General features: G+C 43.0%; 1 protein-coding gene and 1 non-coding gene across 2 annotated transcripts; both read left to right on the top strand.

The window, feature by feature from the left end:
• The first annotated feature begins 595 nt into the window (after positions 1-595).
• Positions 596-702, top strand: LOC123808987. The gene has a single exon (XR_006783873.1). It is a non-coding gene; the product is annotated as a U6 spliceosomal RNA (small nuclear RNA).
• A 2180-nt stretch (positions 703-2882) lies between these two features.
• Positions 2883-3212, top strand: LOC123808398 (ribonuclease 8-like). Its single transcript, XM_045823039.1, has one exon. It carries the CDS (start codon positions 2883-2885, stop codon positions 3210-3212), a length of 330 nt encoding a protein of 109 aa, XP_045678995.1.
• The last annotated feature ends 11406 nt before the right edge of the window (positions 3213-14618 follow it).

The raw sequence follows: 14618 nt of genomic DNA, 5'->3' as shown, positions 1-14618 counted from the left end.
TCTGGCCCTGCCACTTACTAAACCTATGACTTCAACCTCTCTAAGCCTCAGATTCCTTTTCTGTAAAGTGGGGATAATAACATGGATCGCATAATATTATTCTGTATATAAAAGTATATATAAAGCACAATGCCTTGGCATATAATAAGCACTTTTTTAATGCTGGCTATTAACTAGCACTGTGCCAAGTACATATTATATGCTCATAAATGGTGCTCAGTACTATTGCTTTCCTTCTGTTGCTGTTGTAGAGCCCTGTGTTGGCACGGCCCTTAAATAGTATGGCGCGAATTATGTCTAGGGCCATGTTTGGTATCACCATACCTTACTAGGCACTTTAACATTTCATCACACCACACTGAATATATAAAATATATATTCCTCATTCAATAGCATTTTTATAAAAATGTATCTGAAATTATTTTTAATAAGCTTTACTTCTGAAATTATTTCACTACAGGAACTTATGATTGGCACTGTTCCTTCTCCCATCGTGGTACTTGTGAATTCCTCTAAAAGAAGAAAATCTAACATAAGATCACTCTACAAAGCAATTAACATCTTATGTGTGCCAAATTTCAAAATAAATAAAATCATGCTCATTTTGGCAGCACATATACTAAAATTGGAACCATACAGAGAAGATTAGCACAGCTCTTGTGCAAGGATGACACTCAAATTCTTGAAGCTTCCCACAAAAATAAATAAATAAATAAATAAATATCTACTTTATGTCACTGTGGCAGCTAGCTGGTAAGTAAATATCTTAAATTTGATTTTTCAGTTGACTTTTCCAGTATTGGAGACAAGATTTTTTTCCCATCCCAAATATTACAGACTCATGAAAACTTCCCAGACCCTAAGCACTGAGCCTATACAGCTTAACGTATAAAACATCCCTGAGACTGTGACAGCTGGGAAGACTTGTGATGAATGATGAGGATCGAATACACAATCAAAGAAACCCCTTCTCCAGGCCTCCTTGAGTGGGGCTGGCCAGCTGCTGGGTCAGCACCTACTTGAGGGAAAGCATATTTACAACTTACTTGGATTCAGTGCTTGCAAAGTTTGTGGTCAATCATCTTAGTGGGCACCAATGTTTCTGCCAGCCTTGGCTCCTGCTGCCATGCCCAGCCCCTCACTCCAAAGCTTGGCTCTCCCACTGCTAATGAATAATCACTTGGTAATCCTTCCATCCCAATGGGAGAGGCTCTACTGAGGGCCTGTTGAAGAGCAATGACTTCCTGGATAAATATATTTACCCCCTGGGACCCAAGTCAGCTGCTTGGTGGATAATGTTCTGCTGAGTTCAAGAATCAACTACTAACTTTGTGGGAGGAGTACATGAGGGGATCCCCACCATGGGAAGAGTGAGCTATGCTGGTGACCCAGGCCCCATCTTGAAAGCAGAAGGACAAACTTCCCAAAAATTTCCCATCTGGCAATGCAGATCTTAGAAACCTAAATGATTTTTGCCACTTTGAGGAGCATTTTATCTGAAAGACAGTGAAGTCACACAAACCCCAGAGACGGAGAGGCTGGATCAGGTCTAACACACCAACTCAGACCTGAGAGGCTATAGCCAAATCAAATTCCCCAGCTTAAGTCATTTGCTTCCTCCCTTGACAATTGTTGCAAAACCCACTTACTGCCAGCAATATAGGAATATAATTTACTCAATAGTACGCACTCACTTAGTTTAAATAACACTTTGAAAATGAAACTGTGTGACACCGTATTTCAAGAAATATGCGTCACTTAATAAACAGAAGTAAAAATAAATATGAGTGTCATCCAATGTTTAAAAATTCTATTCAGAATTGTTTTCAGGTGAAAACTCAGGCTGAGGTCTGTTGTCCCTATTGGAAAGAATTTACCTTCTTGCTTTGTGGGGAGATTTTCTCTTAAATGTTATCAGAAGGATTAAAAGAGAATTATTGAAGGCAATGTTCTTGCACCACTGAAACCACAAACAGAGACACACTCACTACACTCTAATTCCATGGAAAAAAACTTTCTCCTTCCCCTTTCAGCCTGGCACTAGGCCAAAGGGATGGATTGAAAGTCAGGAAGCTGGTGGCCCCAGCTCTGCCACTCATCTGGTGGCCCTGAGAAGGGCACTTCTTCTGTCAGGGCCTCCCATTCCTTCATCTGTAAAATACAGAATTGATTGAGATGATCTCTAAGGACTCTTCCAGCTCTGACCCTCCATCACCCCACAACTTTCTCCAACAGGGCAAAACGTCAGCCATGGAAAGAACCCAATCCACCACACTGCTTTGCTGGCTGGAGCAGTGATCCCCTTGCTGGGAGTGACTGTTTATCCAGCTTCAGTGAGAACAGACAGGAATTAACCTGGCTCCACAACCTTAACATTGACTCTTTCAGGAATGCCTGTGCCAGGCTGGGAGAGTAAGGCATGGACCCATGGCCTATTTTTCTTCCAAGATTAGTTTCCTTTTGTGGTCTGACTTCCCAGAGTTTCAAAGAAGAAACACTGAAAAAGAATAGGGGCTTTGGAAGCCAAGAGGCCTTGATTAAAATCCTGTATTTGATACACTCTAGCTGTGCAATGATGGGGAAATTCTTTAACTTTTCTGAGTCTCAGTTTGCTCATATGTTAAAAAAGTAATCATACATCATAAAATTATTTTGAGGGATAAACAATGTAAATATTCATTGGGAGCATAAAAGGCATATGACCTCCTGAAATTGAACAATAAAATGCCAACAGTGTTCTTAAATATTCGAGGCTGCAGGAGCTCTGCAATGGTTGACTGAGGGTATGAAATTCTTAGAAGGGCTAGCAGAACCCCCATGCCCCATGGTGACCTACTCACTCATGAAACTCTTCCTCTGTGCCATTGTTCCACTTAGGAGAGATGGCACCAGCCAGAGCGAGATTCTGCCCTCTGCTGCTGCTCCTGCTGCTGGGGCTGTGGGTGGCTGAGGTCCCAGTCAGCGCCAAACCCAAACACATGACCTCAGCTCAGTGGTTTGACACCCAGCACGTGCAGCCCAGCCCCCGGGAATGCAAAATGGCAATGGGCAGCAACAACAACAAGCACACAAAACACTGCAAGAACCTCAACACCTTCCTGCATGAATCCTTCTCCAGTGTGGCCGCCGCCTGCCAGGCCCCCATCACAGGCTGCAAGAACAGTCACGAAAGCTGCCACCAGAGCCAGAAGCCTGTGTCCCTGACCATGTGAGAGCTCCCTGTGGGGAGGTACTGAGATTGCAGGTACACAGAGAAGCATTCTTTATCATGGCTGTGACCCTTCTCCACAGAAGGATGGCACAAGGTACCTGCTGGTTTCTGTGCCCTTGGATAACGTTATCTAAAGCCAGGTGTGTCTCTCACCCCAAGATCTGCAGACTCCTGACGCTGCTGCTGCTGTATTTCCTCCCTTGAGTTCTTTACTAATCCTTAGCTGCTTTGCAAATACCACTTCTCTCCCACACACCCAACTGCACATACTCTTAATTCCAAAGGGAGTTTTATGGGTGCCTTAAACTATGAGGGAAGAGAGGTGGTTCTCGTTAGCCCTTCGCTGCTGCTTGCATTGCTTTCTGAGTGTGTAACACCATGTGGCCCATCCAGCCCTAAGGATCCCAGTCAGCAGGGTGGGTCCAGGTTTGGTGGGGTCTATGGCATATATAATTTTGGAGACTACCTTAAAAAAGAAAAGTGTAAAGTTACAAATACAAACTGAGGTCAGGGTGTTAGAAGGGCTGTGGTTAGACAGTTCAGAGGGACCCCAGGCAAGGGAGATTATCTAAGGAAGGAGGGCAGGAGAATCTGCAACGATTATGTGTCTGCTTTTTTTGCTCCAATAAAAGACTGCTCTTCCTGACCGAGGGTGTGTTACTGTCTGGGGCAAAGCATGGGGGTTTGGAAAACCCCTTCTTATCTCTGTGAGGTGTCAGCTTCACTTGTCTGGCAGACAGGAGAGAGGGCAATACCCTGAGCAGGCTTGGGCTTAGAGGAGCAGCCTGGACTCTGCTATCCACCCTGTTGAGAACTGCCTGGTGGTCCCATTTCACATGAAGGGGAGGAAGGAGAAGAGCAGGCTAAGCCCTGAGATGTCAGTCATGCCTGGGGCCTGACCCCCTTGTTTGTCCTCAACACCTGACCTCACACCTCATCGATATGATCCAGAGCAGGAACCTCAGACTCCTTAAGTGAATTTCTCTCCCTTGGGAATATCAGAATCAAGACCTAAGAATCGTGATCTGGTCCTAACTAGTGCTTCTTTAACTAACTGTGGTGAAAGACTGGTTTTGTAGGCAAATCTGCCTCAGACCAGTAATTCCATAAAATACAATAAAATGAAATAGAACATACAGACATAGAAAACCCATGGTCAGATTTTATATTATTGGATTCAATTAACATAAAATCATTCTATAAAATTAGCATAAGAGTTTTTCAATGCTGCCTCTCAATTTCTGTACTTATCTTGATACATACTCATACTTGATATATACAGAGAAAAACATACACATATAATACACACACACAAAAATATCAACATGAGACACACACATTACATACATAGAAATATGCACTCACACGTGTGTGTATAGCACACAAACACACACGTACCCAGTAAACCAGCCCCTTTTCTTCCCTCTGCCGACTCTGCCTCCTCCACACACACCCCCTCCCATATTTAGAAAGATTTTCCTTCACAGACTAGGGCTCAGAATAAGGAAAGGACGATTGGTGAAATGTAATGTGGCAGAGAATGCACAGAATCCAAATTCTGACTCCCAACACCCCTCCCTGCTTTCTAGAAAAAAAGATCTAAGGCAGAGTGAGCTCCTGCTACCCACCACATCCACACCATCCACCCCAAATATAGCTCCCTACAGCATCCAGGAGGCCTCTCCATACCATGCTCTGTCCACCAGTGTCACTATTTACCCACCCCTGTGCTTCTGACCGACCAAGGAAAACAGACTGGAAGCGAGAGACAAACAACATTCTTCTACCCCTCTGTCTTCACCTCAGTGTCGTGCCGTGGGCAGGCTCCACTTCCTCTGTCTGCACCTTAAATAATGGTGTTTCTCAGGGCCCTATTCTTAGCTCAAACCACCCTATCTTGAGTGACTTGGTTTGCTTCCATGATTCCGCCCTGATCTCCCAAGTTCCAAGCACATATCTCCATCTATCTACTGTTACTAGCCTCCTCAGTGTCCTTCAGCCATCTTAAGAAAAACACTCAGAACCAAGATCAGATCTGCCTGGCTTCCAAACTTGCCCCTGCTCCTGCAGTCTCTCAGTCTTGGTTAATGGAAACATCATATCCCATCATTCAAGGTCTAAATCTAACAGACACCTGTGTCAGCTCATCTTGTTTGTTTGTTTGTTTGTTTGTTTGTTTGTTTGTTTCTCCAGTAATTCCCATCTATCCCAGGTACTGGCTTAAGGGAGCACAGCAGTTCTTGAGTTTTCCTTTTTCCACATATCTCTAGGTTCCTAATATGTGCCCAATGTTTGTTATGGCTTTGGAGGAAGGTTTGATTTGGAGCCAGGCAAACACACTTAAGTTGTTGCAGTCAAGAATTCACTGTCTAGCCCTGGCTGGTATAGCTCAATGGATTGAGTGCTGGCCTGTGAACCAAAGGGTTGCCAGTTTGATTTCCAGTCAGGGCACATGCCTGGGTTGCCGGCCAGGTCCCCAGTAGGGGGTGCTTGAGAGGCAACCACACATTGATGCTTGTCTCCCTCTCTTAATTCTTCCCTTCCCCTCTCTCTAAAAATAAATAAATAAAATCCTAAAAAGAAAAACAAAAACAAAAAAAGAATTACCTGCCTAGCTTCAGAGGCAGGTAAAAAGAACACATTTGAAACATATCGAACAACAGAAGAGTATAATGAATTCCATAACTTTTTCCTCCCACCTTCCCCAGAGTTTCATTCATCCTAACCCAAAGCCCATTCTCTGTTATATGTTAATCTTCCTGTTACATGTCTCTGGTGTAACATTAGGTCTGTGACCAGAGTTAGGCAAACCAGGAGAAATTCAGCCATCTGTAGGAGTTGTTGCCCCAGAGGCTGGAAAGAATTCAGAATAGAATGAATCCTTAAATAGATTAATTATATCTAAGCAAGTGCTGTAGCAACCTGGGTAGGAGTTTCTGACTTCCGTGTGTAGGTTGAAGAATTAGATGGAGTGTAATTTGAATCTAGGGGCCTTGGGCTGTGAAATTGGCTCATTCAGAAAGTAATGACACAGCGTCCATAAAACAGGGCTCAGTGGAGCACTTGGAGGCTTGAGAAGAATTTTCCAAAAGCCTTGGGACAAATCTCTGCTGGTTACGCTCTCTGGGCCACCGAAGACCTGTTTCCAAAAAGTCACCTGGGAAGGGGCTCCTCAGCCATTTAGGATGACATAATTATTTCCTAGTGGGTAAGTTGTTTTAATATACAGAAAACTTTAAGTTAGGATGAAATATTTAAGAGAATCAAACATAACATCAGTATGTTCATATTAAGGAATTCGTGCATATTTGGTATTTTAGGTTTTTGCATTAATTTAGTCTGTTATAGTAACAAATTAGCCTTGTAATTCTAATTTAAAATGTGTAATTGGTTTAGACACGTGATTTGAAATAGAACTTTCCTTTAAAAGCAGTTTTAGAACATTTAAGAAAACATAAGAAGTAAACCAGCCCTGGCTGGTGTGGCTTATTGAATTGAGCACCAGCCTGCAAACTGAAAGGTTGCCCGTTCCATTCCCTGTCAGACCGCATGTGTGGGTTGCAGGCCAGGTCCTGAGTTGGGGGCATGTGAGAAGCAAACATTAGATGTATCTCTCTCACACTTCAGTGTTTCTCTCCCTCTCTTTCTTCCTCTCTTCCTCACTCTCTAAAAGTAAATTAAAAAATCTTTTTAAAAAATTTAATAAGAAAAAAGGAATTGAACCACCATATTTATAAATTGTTAGATTTGTTAGAGCTTTTTAGGTTTTCTGGAATGTTTTGTTGGTTAACTCAAATGACCAAATTACTTTATAAGGGCATGAAATAATTTGAATTTATAAAATATATTTTAAATTCGTTTAAATGAGTCTTATTAACTACATTTATAAATGGTATCAGATAGTCATCAAATACAACCATTTAAAGAGATTAAAATGTACTTGTTTGTAAGTTAAATATAAAAGCTTAGGTCCTAGGTGGGTAGCTCAGTTTCTTGGAGCACCATCCCAACACACCAAGTTTGCAAGTTCAATCCCCAGTCAGGGCACATGCAAGAATCAATCAATTAATGCATGCAAAGGTGAAACAACAGCTTGATTTTCTCTCTCTGTCTGTCTCTCAAATCAATATATTTTTAAAATACTTATTTTTAATTAAAAAAGCTTAAGGAAGAACTGGGCTTCTAATTTTCATTTTTAATACAGGGAACATAAATATTAAAAAGCCAAAGTAGCCCTCTGAAATTCTTTTCTGGGCACAAAAGGTACATATTAAAAAACTCACATTGCCATTGCAAAACCAGTCCACTTTCTGTGTCGTTTTCATCTACACTATGCAGTTAGCTTTGGTGATCTTATTCCCTGGTGTTCTCATGTTTGTGGCTTTTACTGAGCTTTTAGGAGGGAGGGTGGCCACTGATGATGCAATAGCCCGGATCAAGGCCTACAGCTGGCAGTGGTGGCACCGGAATTAAACCCAGAACTGTATCTCTCCTCAATGCCTCTTACTCTGCGCTGTGCTGCCTTCAGGAGGGTTATCCTGCCAACTTAAAGGGGGTCTCCCTTTGGATTCCAGAAGAACTGAGAAAGAGAAGTGTACTTCCCTGAGGCCAGTGTGGTGGTGGTGGAGGAATTCAGCAAAATATACTCCAAAAAAAAGTAAAACTCAGAGACTATGTTTGAACCCCCATCCTCAAAAGAGGCTTTTCTTCCCTAGCCAAACTTGGAGTTTTCAGACATCATTTCACCAAATAAGGTATCCTTAAATAGATATCCTTATATCTATTTCACCAAATAAGTATCCTTATTTGGTGAAATAACAAAAACTAAAAACAACAGATTGACAAGCAACTGGTTCCTTCAATAAAATCAAGCTGCTTATGTATGTGCGTGTGTGTGTGTGTGTGTGTAAACACACACATGTTCTTGCTGTGGAGGTCAAGTTATGTTAGTGGAATTATATTCCACTAATTACAGATTATTTGGGGACCAAAACTCCTCATTTAAAGTACACTTAAGTTTTGGCAGAAATGAAAATAAGACATGATCACGTAATACTTACTTGGAATCAGTCACGTGGGTGCCTGGTTTGATTTGGGAGCTTTTGGAGGCACGGCACAGCATACTGGAAGTTCTGTGGCATGGATGGGAGGAGTGCAGGCAGAGACCTGTAAGTGCACAATGAGTCCAGGAAAGGGGATGTCAAAGAAATGAAGATAAATCTGTACCCACCTGTGTAGTAGTTCTGAAGATTGTGGGCTTGTCTTCATTGACCTCATATTGTCACAATTCCTGGCTTGCTGGTTGCTGGAGACAGCTAAGAGCCTTCCAGTGAGGGCTTGGGCTGCCACTAGACATACCTGGCACATGTCACATCTTCACAAATGTTTGTTTAACAACATTTGTTTTCAGAGCAAAGGAATGGGGCTAGGAAAATACATACATCACAAATCTGGAAAGTTTATAATTTCCTTCAAAACTTTCTCATTGTGCTTTAAAATCTTCAGAGAGGGGGAATCCACTACCAGGAGACAGCCTGCACCATTTTCAGGCAGCTCTAAATATTAAAAATTCCCTTTGCCCTGGCTGGTGTGGCTCAGTGGATTGAGAGGCAGCCTGCAAACCAAGGGGTCACCGGTTCAATTCCCAGTCAGGGTACATGCCTGGGTTGCTGGCCTGGTCCCCAGTCGGGAGTGCAAAAGAGGCAACCACACATTGATGTGTCTCTCCCTCTCTTTCTCCCTCCCTCTCTCTCTAAAAATAAATAAACAAAATTTTTAAAAATTCCTGTTATGGAACCCAATCTACATCTCTGTCACTGCAGCAACTCGTGATGTCCTAGCACTTGAGCCATTCAGAACGAATCCAATTCCTCTTCACGCTCAGCCTTTTCAATGTTTTAGGGGTTTCATTACCTATGCCCTCCTAATACAGGACTGGGCAAAAGTAGGTTTACAGTTGTTCATATGGAAAATAATACAATAATTAATAAATAATATACAAGCATAAACTGCTTTACCGACTTACAATTGTAAACCTACTTTTGCCCCACCCTGTATTGCCTCATTAGGTAATAGCGAGAGCTATAAAATGGCTCCTACTGTTTGATCCAATAATTCCACTTGCTAAACTAGGCTAAATGGACGTAAGTCAAAGTGAGGAGGAGTAAATTTATGCAAATCTGCTAACACTTTCCTTTGTGTAAGAGAAAAAAATTAGAAATAATACAATCTAAACAGGCTTATAGATACAGAGAAAATAGACTGATAGTTGCTAGAAAGGAGGGTAGTTGGGGGGGCAGACTGGGTGGAAAAGGTGAAGGGCTTAAGAAGTAAAAAAAATGGTAGTCACACAATAATCCCAGGGATGTAAAGTACAGCATAGGGAATATAGTCAATAATATTCTAATAACTATGTATGGTGCCAGGGGGCTATTCAAAATACCAGGGGTACCATTTGGTTCAGTATATGATTGTCTAACCACTATGCTGTGAAGCTAATGCAAAGTATTATTTAAACTGTAATTAAAAAATAAAATTTTAAAAAATCATACAATTCCTCAAAATTGAGAATGACTAAAAAATGATAAGGGAACTATTTGACACTTTAATTGAAGCATCAATCTATCACTTTAACTGAAGACAAACACACAAAAATTACACTGACATGTGGAAATAAGTATGGGCAGTGCCACGTGAAGAAAACAGAACATGGAACTATGTTTTCATTGGGTTATATTAATAAAGTCCATACGTGAATGTGGAGACTTTCCAGAACTCCTTCTCCAAACTATGCTTCCTCCAGAGTCTTCTAGCCCAGTGAATCTACATCCAACCCATAAGCTGTTCCACACTTGCTTTTAATTTCACCCTGTGCATCTCCCACTCGCAAATATGAACCAAAGATAAAAACAACTTGTGAGGGCTAAAGAAAGAAAGCTAAGCAGCAGACCCCAAGCCTCAGCCTGGTTTTTACTTCTCACTTGTTTTCCACCACCATTCTTGGTCTGTGGGGCTTTCTGCTCTCCTTACAGTCTTTACCTGGAGGGGTGATATCTCTGGGGACCAAATTAGACACTGTCTAGGTACAGCAGTGACAAAATAGACAAGGTCTCTGAGTTCATCGAGCGTATTTTAAAATATGTAGTGGATTCCCTGCCTGGTGTGGTTCAGTGGATTGAGTGCTGGCTTCTGAACCAAAGGGTCTCTGGTTCAATTCCCAGTCAGGGCACATGCCTGAGTTGCAGGCCAGGACCCTCAGCTGGGGGCACACAAGAGGCAACCACATATTGATGTTTCTCTCCCTCTTTTTCTCCATCTCTTCCCTTCCCTCTGGCAATAAATAAATAAATAAAATATTTTTTAAAATAAATAAAATATGTAGTGGTGAAGGTGGGCTTATGAGAAACAGAAAATAAACAAATAAATACATAATCAAATTGAGATAATGCTGTGAAGAAAAAACAAAATAATGTTATCAGGAGGCAATGGGAACACTAGACCAGGTAGTCAGGGAAGACAATTGAGAACACAACACTTTAGGGCTCACTTCGGCAACACATATACTAAAATTGGTACAACACAGAGAAGATGAAAATGCAACACTTTAGTTAGGACTGAAGGATGAGAGCAGGACTGAAGGATGAGAGCCAGCCACTAGAATTGTGAAATGAGGCCCGCAGGCAGAAGGAAAAGTGAGTAAAAAAGCCCCAAATTAGGAATAAACAAGGCATATTTGAAGACCTGAAAGGCCATAATGGCTGGAGGGTTACTAGTAGTTTCTGACTCAGGGTAAGAAATGAGGCTGCAGAAATAGGCAGAAAGGAGTCATCACCATTGGAAAGGGTTGATGTGATCTGACTGAGGTTTTTGGAAGACCACTCTGGCGAGTGTGCTGCCAGTGATTTATAAGGAGGTGAGAGTGGATGTTTGGAACATTTAGACAAGTGTGGAAACAAATGTGCTAGCACAGGCAAGATGTTGGTGCCATGGACTTTGGCAACATCTAGTTCAGAGAAAAAAGTGTAAATTTTTAAAGGAAACTTAACAATAAAATAAAACAAAAACTAAGGGGAATTTAAAAATAGGATTAAAGTATATATCTTGCACAGATTTCTTATCCTAAGATAAGTAAGGTGTGACCCCCATTTTTGGAAGGCAGAGGAAACAAGAAGATATTCTCTCAAGTCTGTCCCTTCCTGTCCCTAAAATTCCCCTTTGTGGTCCTTCATTAGTTGCTGCTACTCTCCAAGTGGACAAATAGGGAGCAGCCTAGAGCCCCAATACTACATACAATGGTAGTCATATCCCTTGGTGTACACAAACTAGATAATAAACATTACAGACACAATGTTTCTTCTACATACTCTCATGTTAGGATGACACTCCTTCCCTATAAGAACCATATTGGAAATTTCTTGGGGTTTTATTTTAACTATAACACTCCAGAACAAGTCTAAAGAAAAAAAATAGCTTTTATTCTCTGATCCACAGGGATATATCTATCACTTTTATAAACTTTTTCAGGACTGGCTACTATAAAAATAAAGTTATCACCTTTAAACATGATGGCTAGGTGGTGAAAGAGGTGGTATAGTGTTCGAAGTGTTTCTTTTATGGACTTGGATGGCTAAGATGAAACCCTGTAATTCAGTGGTTGGGAGTGAAGGCTCTAGAGTTAGGCTGCTTGGGATCAAATCCTGGTTTCTCCACCTACTGTATAGTTTACAGCAAGTTATTTAACTTCAATAAGCCAGCACTGCATCTGTGAAATGGGAACTTGATAAGCCCCGAAGAATCTGAAATTGATGAAATATGATGAGAACTGTTCATGAACGCGGGAGAGAGCTTTTAAACCTGCTCCATCCCCAATGCCTCATAATCTTCCCCTTTGACATCTCCCAAAAACATACACATCGACATGCACTCTATAGTGCACACAAACACGTACCACACCTACACACTCTGAGGTAGAGCCTGCATTCTTAAGAAAATGGTATTTAACCACTATACTTAATAAAATAAACCTTTCTAATTTATCACAGATGAAAACAACTCCTGGAAAGGAGTCACCAGATCCCAGACCCTGCACCAAACTCCCTTCACACTACAAGCTCAAAGACTTTCAATGACTCTTTTTTTTTCCGTAGGGGAGAAAAATGATCCACGCCTTTTTTCCAGGAGTTCATGGACTCCCACAGCCAGCTTAATTTATATTCCACATTGTGGAATTGTGGGAGCCTTAGGCTCTACCAACTGTTTCCCAAACAATTTGCTTCAATATAAGGAATTTAAGACCAGGTAAAGGAAGGTTCGGACTGCCTCAACACTAAGAATGGATGAACTGGGTTTGAAACAAGTGAATAAGTTTCATAATATAGTTGACCCTTGAGCAACACAGGTTGGACTGCCCATGTCCACTTATACTCAGATTTTTTCATAAATACCTGTACTGTTCCCATCCAAGATTGGGAGTCTAAGGATGCAGAAGACCAACTGCATTGTTTGGCCATTTTATATGGTGGACTTGAGCATCAATGGATTTTGGTATTAATGGGGGTTCCTGGAAACAACCCTCCTCCAATACTGAGAAATGACTTAAGTTTTAGGGGAGTCAAAAGTTGTATATGGATTTTTTATTGCAGCAGCATTCGGAGTCAACTGCATATCCTCTAAGAAAGTTTCTTAAGCGTTGGCCTCTGGAACCAGCTATTGGGCAGCGTTTACCCAGTGGACACCAGGGGGTAGCAAAATCACACTCTCCCAGTTCCCAGGCACTAACCCTAAGGAAGCTGGAGAGTCTTCCTGACTCAGGGCCTCGTAACCGTTGACAGAAAAGAGCTCAAACTCCTGGTCTCTAACTCTGCTGGAAAGATAGTCACTAGGGCTTGCTGTTCTAGATTAATCTTTTGACGCTATGGAGTAGAGAGACCTTGCCTAAAAAAAAAAAAAAAACACCTCTCACCTCTTTTACAGATCCAGTGGAGCAGTAAAAGGGTGGAGTTTAGCTTTCTAAGGAGGTGCGAGAAGAGCCATTACATCTAAGCAACGTCCTCTTCTCCAGCTGTTCCAAGAACTGCCCAGAAATTCTGGCCTCCTGGCTTCTTAGGAGCTGCATCCCTTGGCAGGATGCTTTCCAAGCGCCACCCCTTAGCTGCAGTGGCACATGGCCTCAAACCCCTCTCTGAGAACTATGTGGCTTTTTAATTTTTATTGATTGATGAAAGAGAGAGAGACAGAGACAGAGACAGAGACAGAGACAGAGACAGAAAGAGAGAGATTTGTTTTTCCACTCATTCATGCATTCATTAGTTGACTTTTGTATGTGCCCCTACCCAGGATCCAACCAGCAACTTGACACATAGGGAGGAAGCTCTAACCAACTGAGCTACCCAGCCGAGGTATTTGGCTTTGTATTCTCTCTCAAATTCCCACCCTTTGGAAGCACCACCCACTCCACCCCACTCCTACCTCCCACCCCTACCCTCCACCCCACCTGCCCCTGCAGAGCTTCCAGCGTCCGCTCAGAGGAAGGACAACACATCTCCTTACTATGTCTAACTTCCCCCAACCCTCCTGTGGGACCCTCGCTGGGCTTTCATTTTCCATCCGCCCATCCGAGAGCGAGCGAGTGGGTGAGGCTAGAACTTTCTTAATAAGCCTACACCCACTTTATCTGCTGTGTCAGATAGCCGTCCCCACCTCCCTGAGCCCCAGTGGTCCTGGAAGACTATCGCCACCCCACAAAAGAGAAGGCTCTGATATCCAATAGTAAATCATGAGGTTCTGGCGCCTTCCCTCCACTAGCAGAAATGGGAGAGATAAGGGTGCAGAGGGGATAGGGTAGCTACAAAGGAACTCAGAAAATGCTTGCGTTAGTGCACACTCTTACAGGAGGATCCTGATCCGAGGAACCTTCCCCGCTTCAGCCACCATGCCCACCCCAAGCCTGCACAGCTCCCTAATTGCCCCCCACGCTCCCGCCCTCCCCAGACCGCACAGAGGAGCCCATTGTCAGAGACCGAACGTTCCAGGACTGAGGAGAAGAGAGGGTAAAGAGGAGGGCCAGCAAGTCTTCGGAGGGTGGGAGGAATCCTCTGGTTTCCCTGCCCTTCGCTCCACCCAAGGCGCACAGGGGCCTGGGGGCGGGGGTCTCTTCTGAGTCTGGCAAAACCGAAGGGAGAAGAGGTTCCCCAGCGAGTTAGAGACCGGAGGCTTCCTGCCGCTAAACGATTCCAGTCCCTAGGCTGGGGACCCCAGGGAATTCGCGGACGCCCCAGCCTCTGGGGTGTCCCCCGCGGGGACTAAACAGATCCCGCACGGAGCGAGGCCAGCGGCGGGAAAAGAAGTGCATCTCCAGCTAGGCGGGCCTCCGAGGGTCTGGGTAGCAGCTACCCATTGGAGGGCCGGG

The sequence above is a fragment of the Phyllostomus hastatus genome, unplaced genomic scaffold, assembly GCF_019186645.2.
Source record: "Phyllostomus hastatus isolate PE091 unplaced genomic scaffold, TTU_PhHast_1.1 phas_scaffold_501, whole genome shotgun sequence".
NCBI classification, from domain to species: domain Eukaryota; kingdom Metazoa; phylum Chordata; class Mammalia; order Chiroptera; family Phyllostomidae; genus Phyllostomus; species Phyllostomus hastatus.
Note: the sequence above shows the minus strand (reverse complement) of the source record. Positions and strands in the feature narration are given on the sequence as shown.

Excerpts from the sequence above, each read along its gene's own strand:
- LOC123808398 (XM_045823039.1), top strand. The coding sequence starts at position 2,883 with ATGGCACCAGCCAGAGCGAGATTCTGCCCTCTGCTGCTGCTCCTGCTG.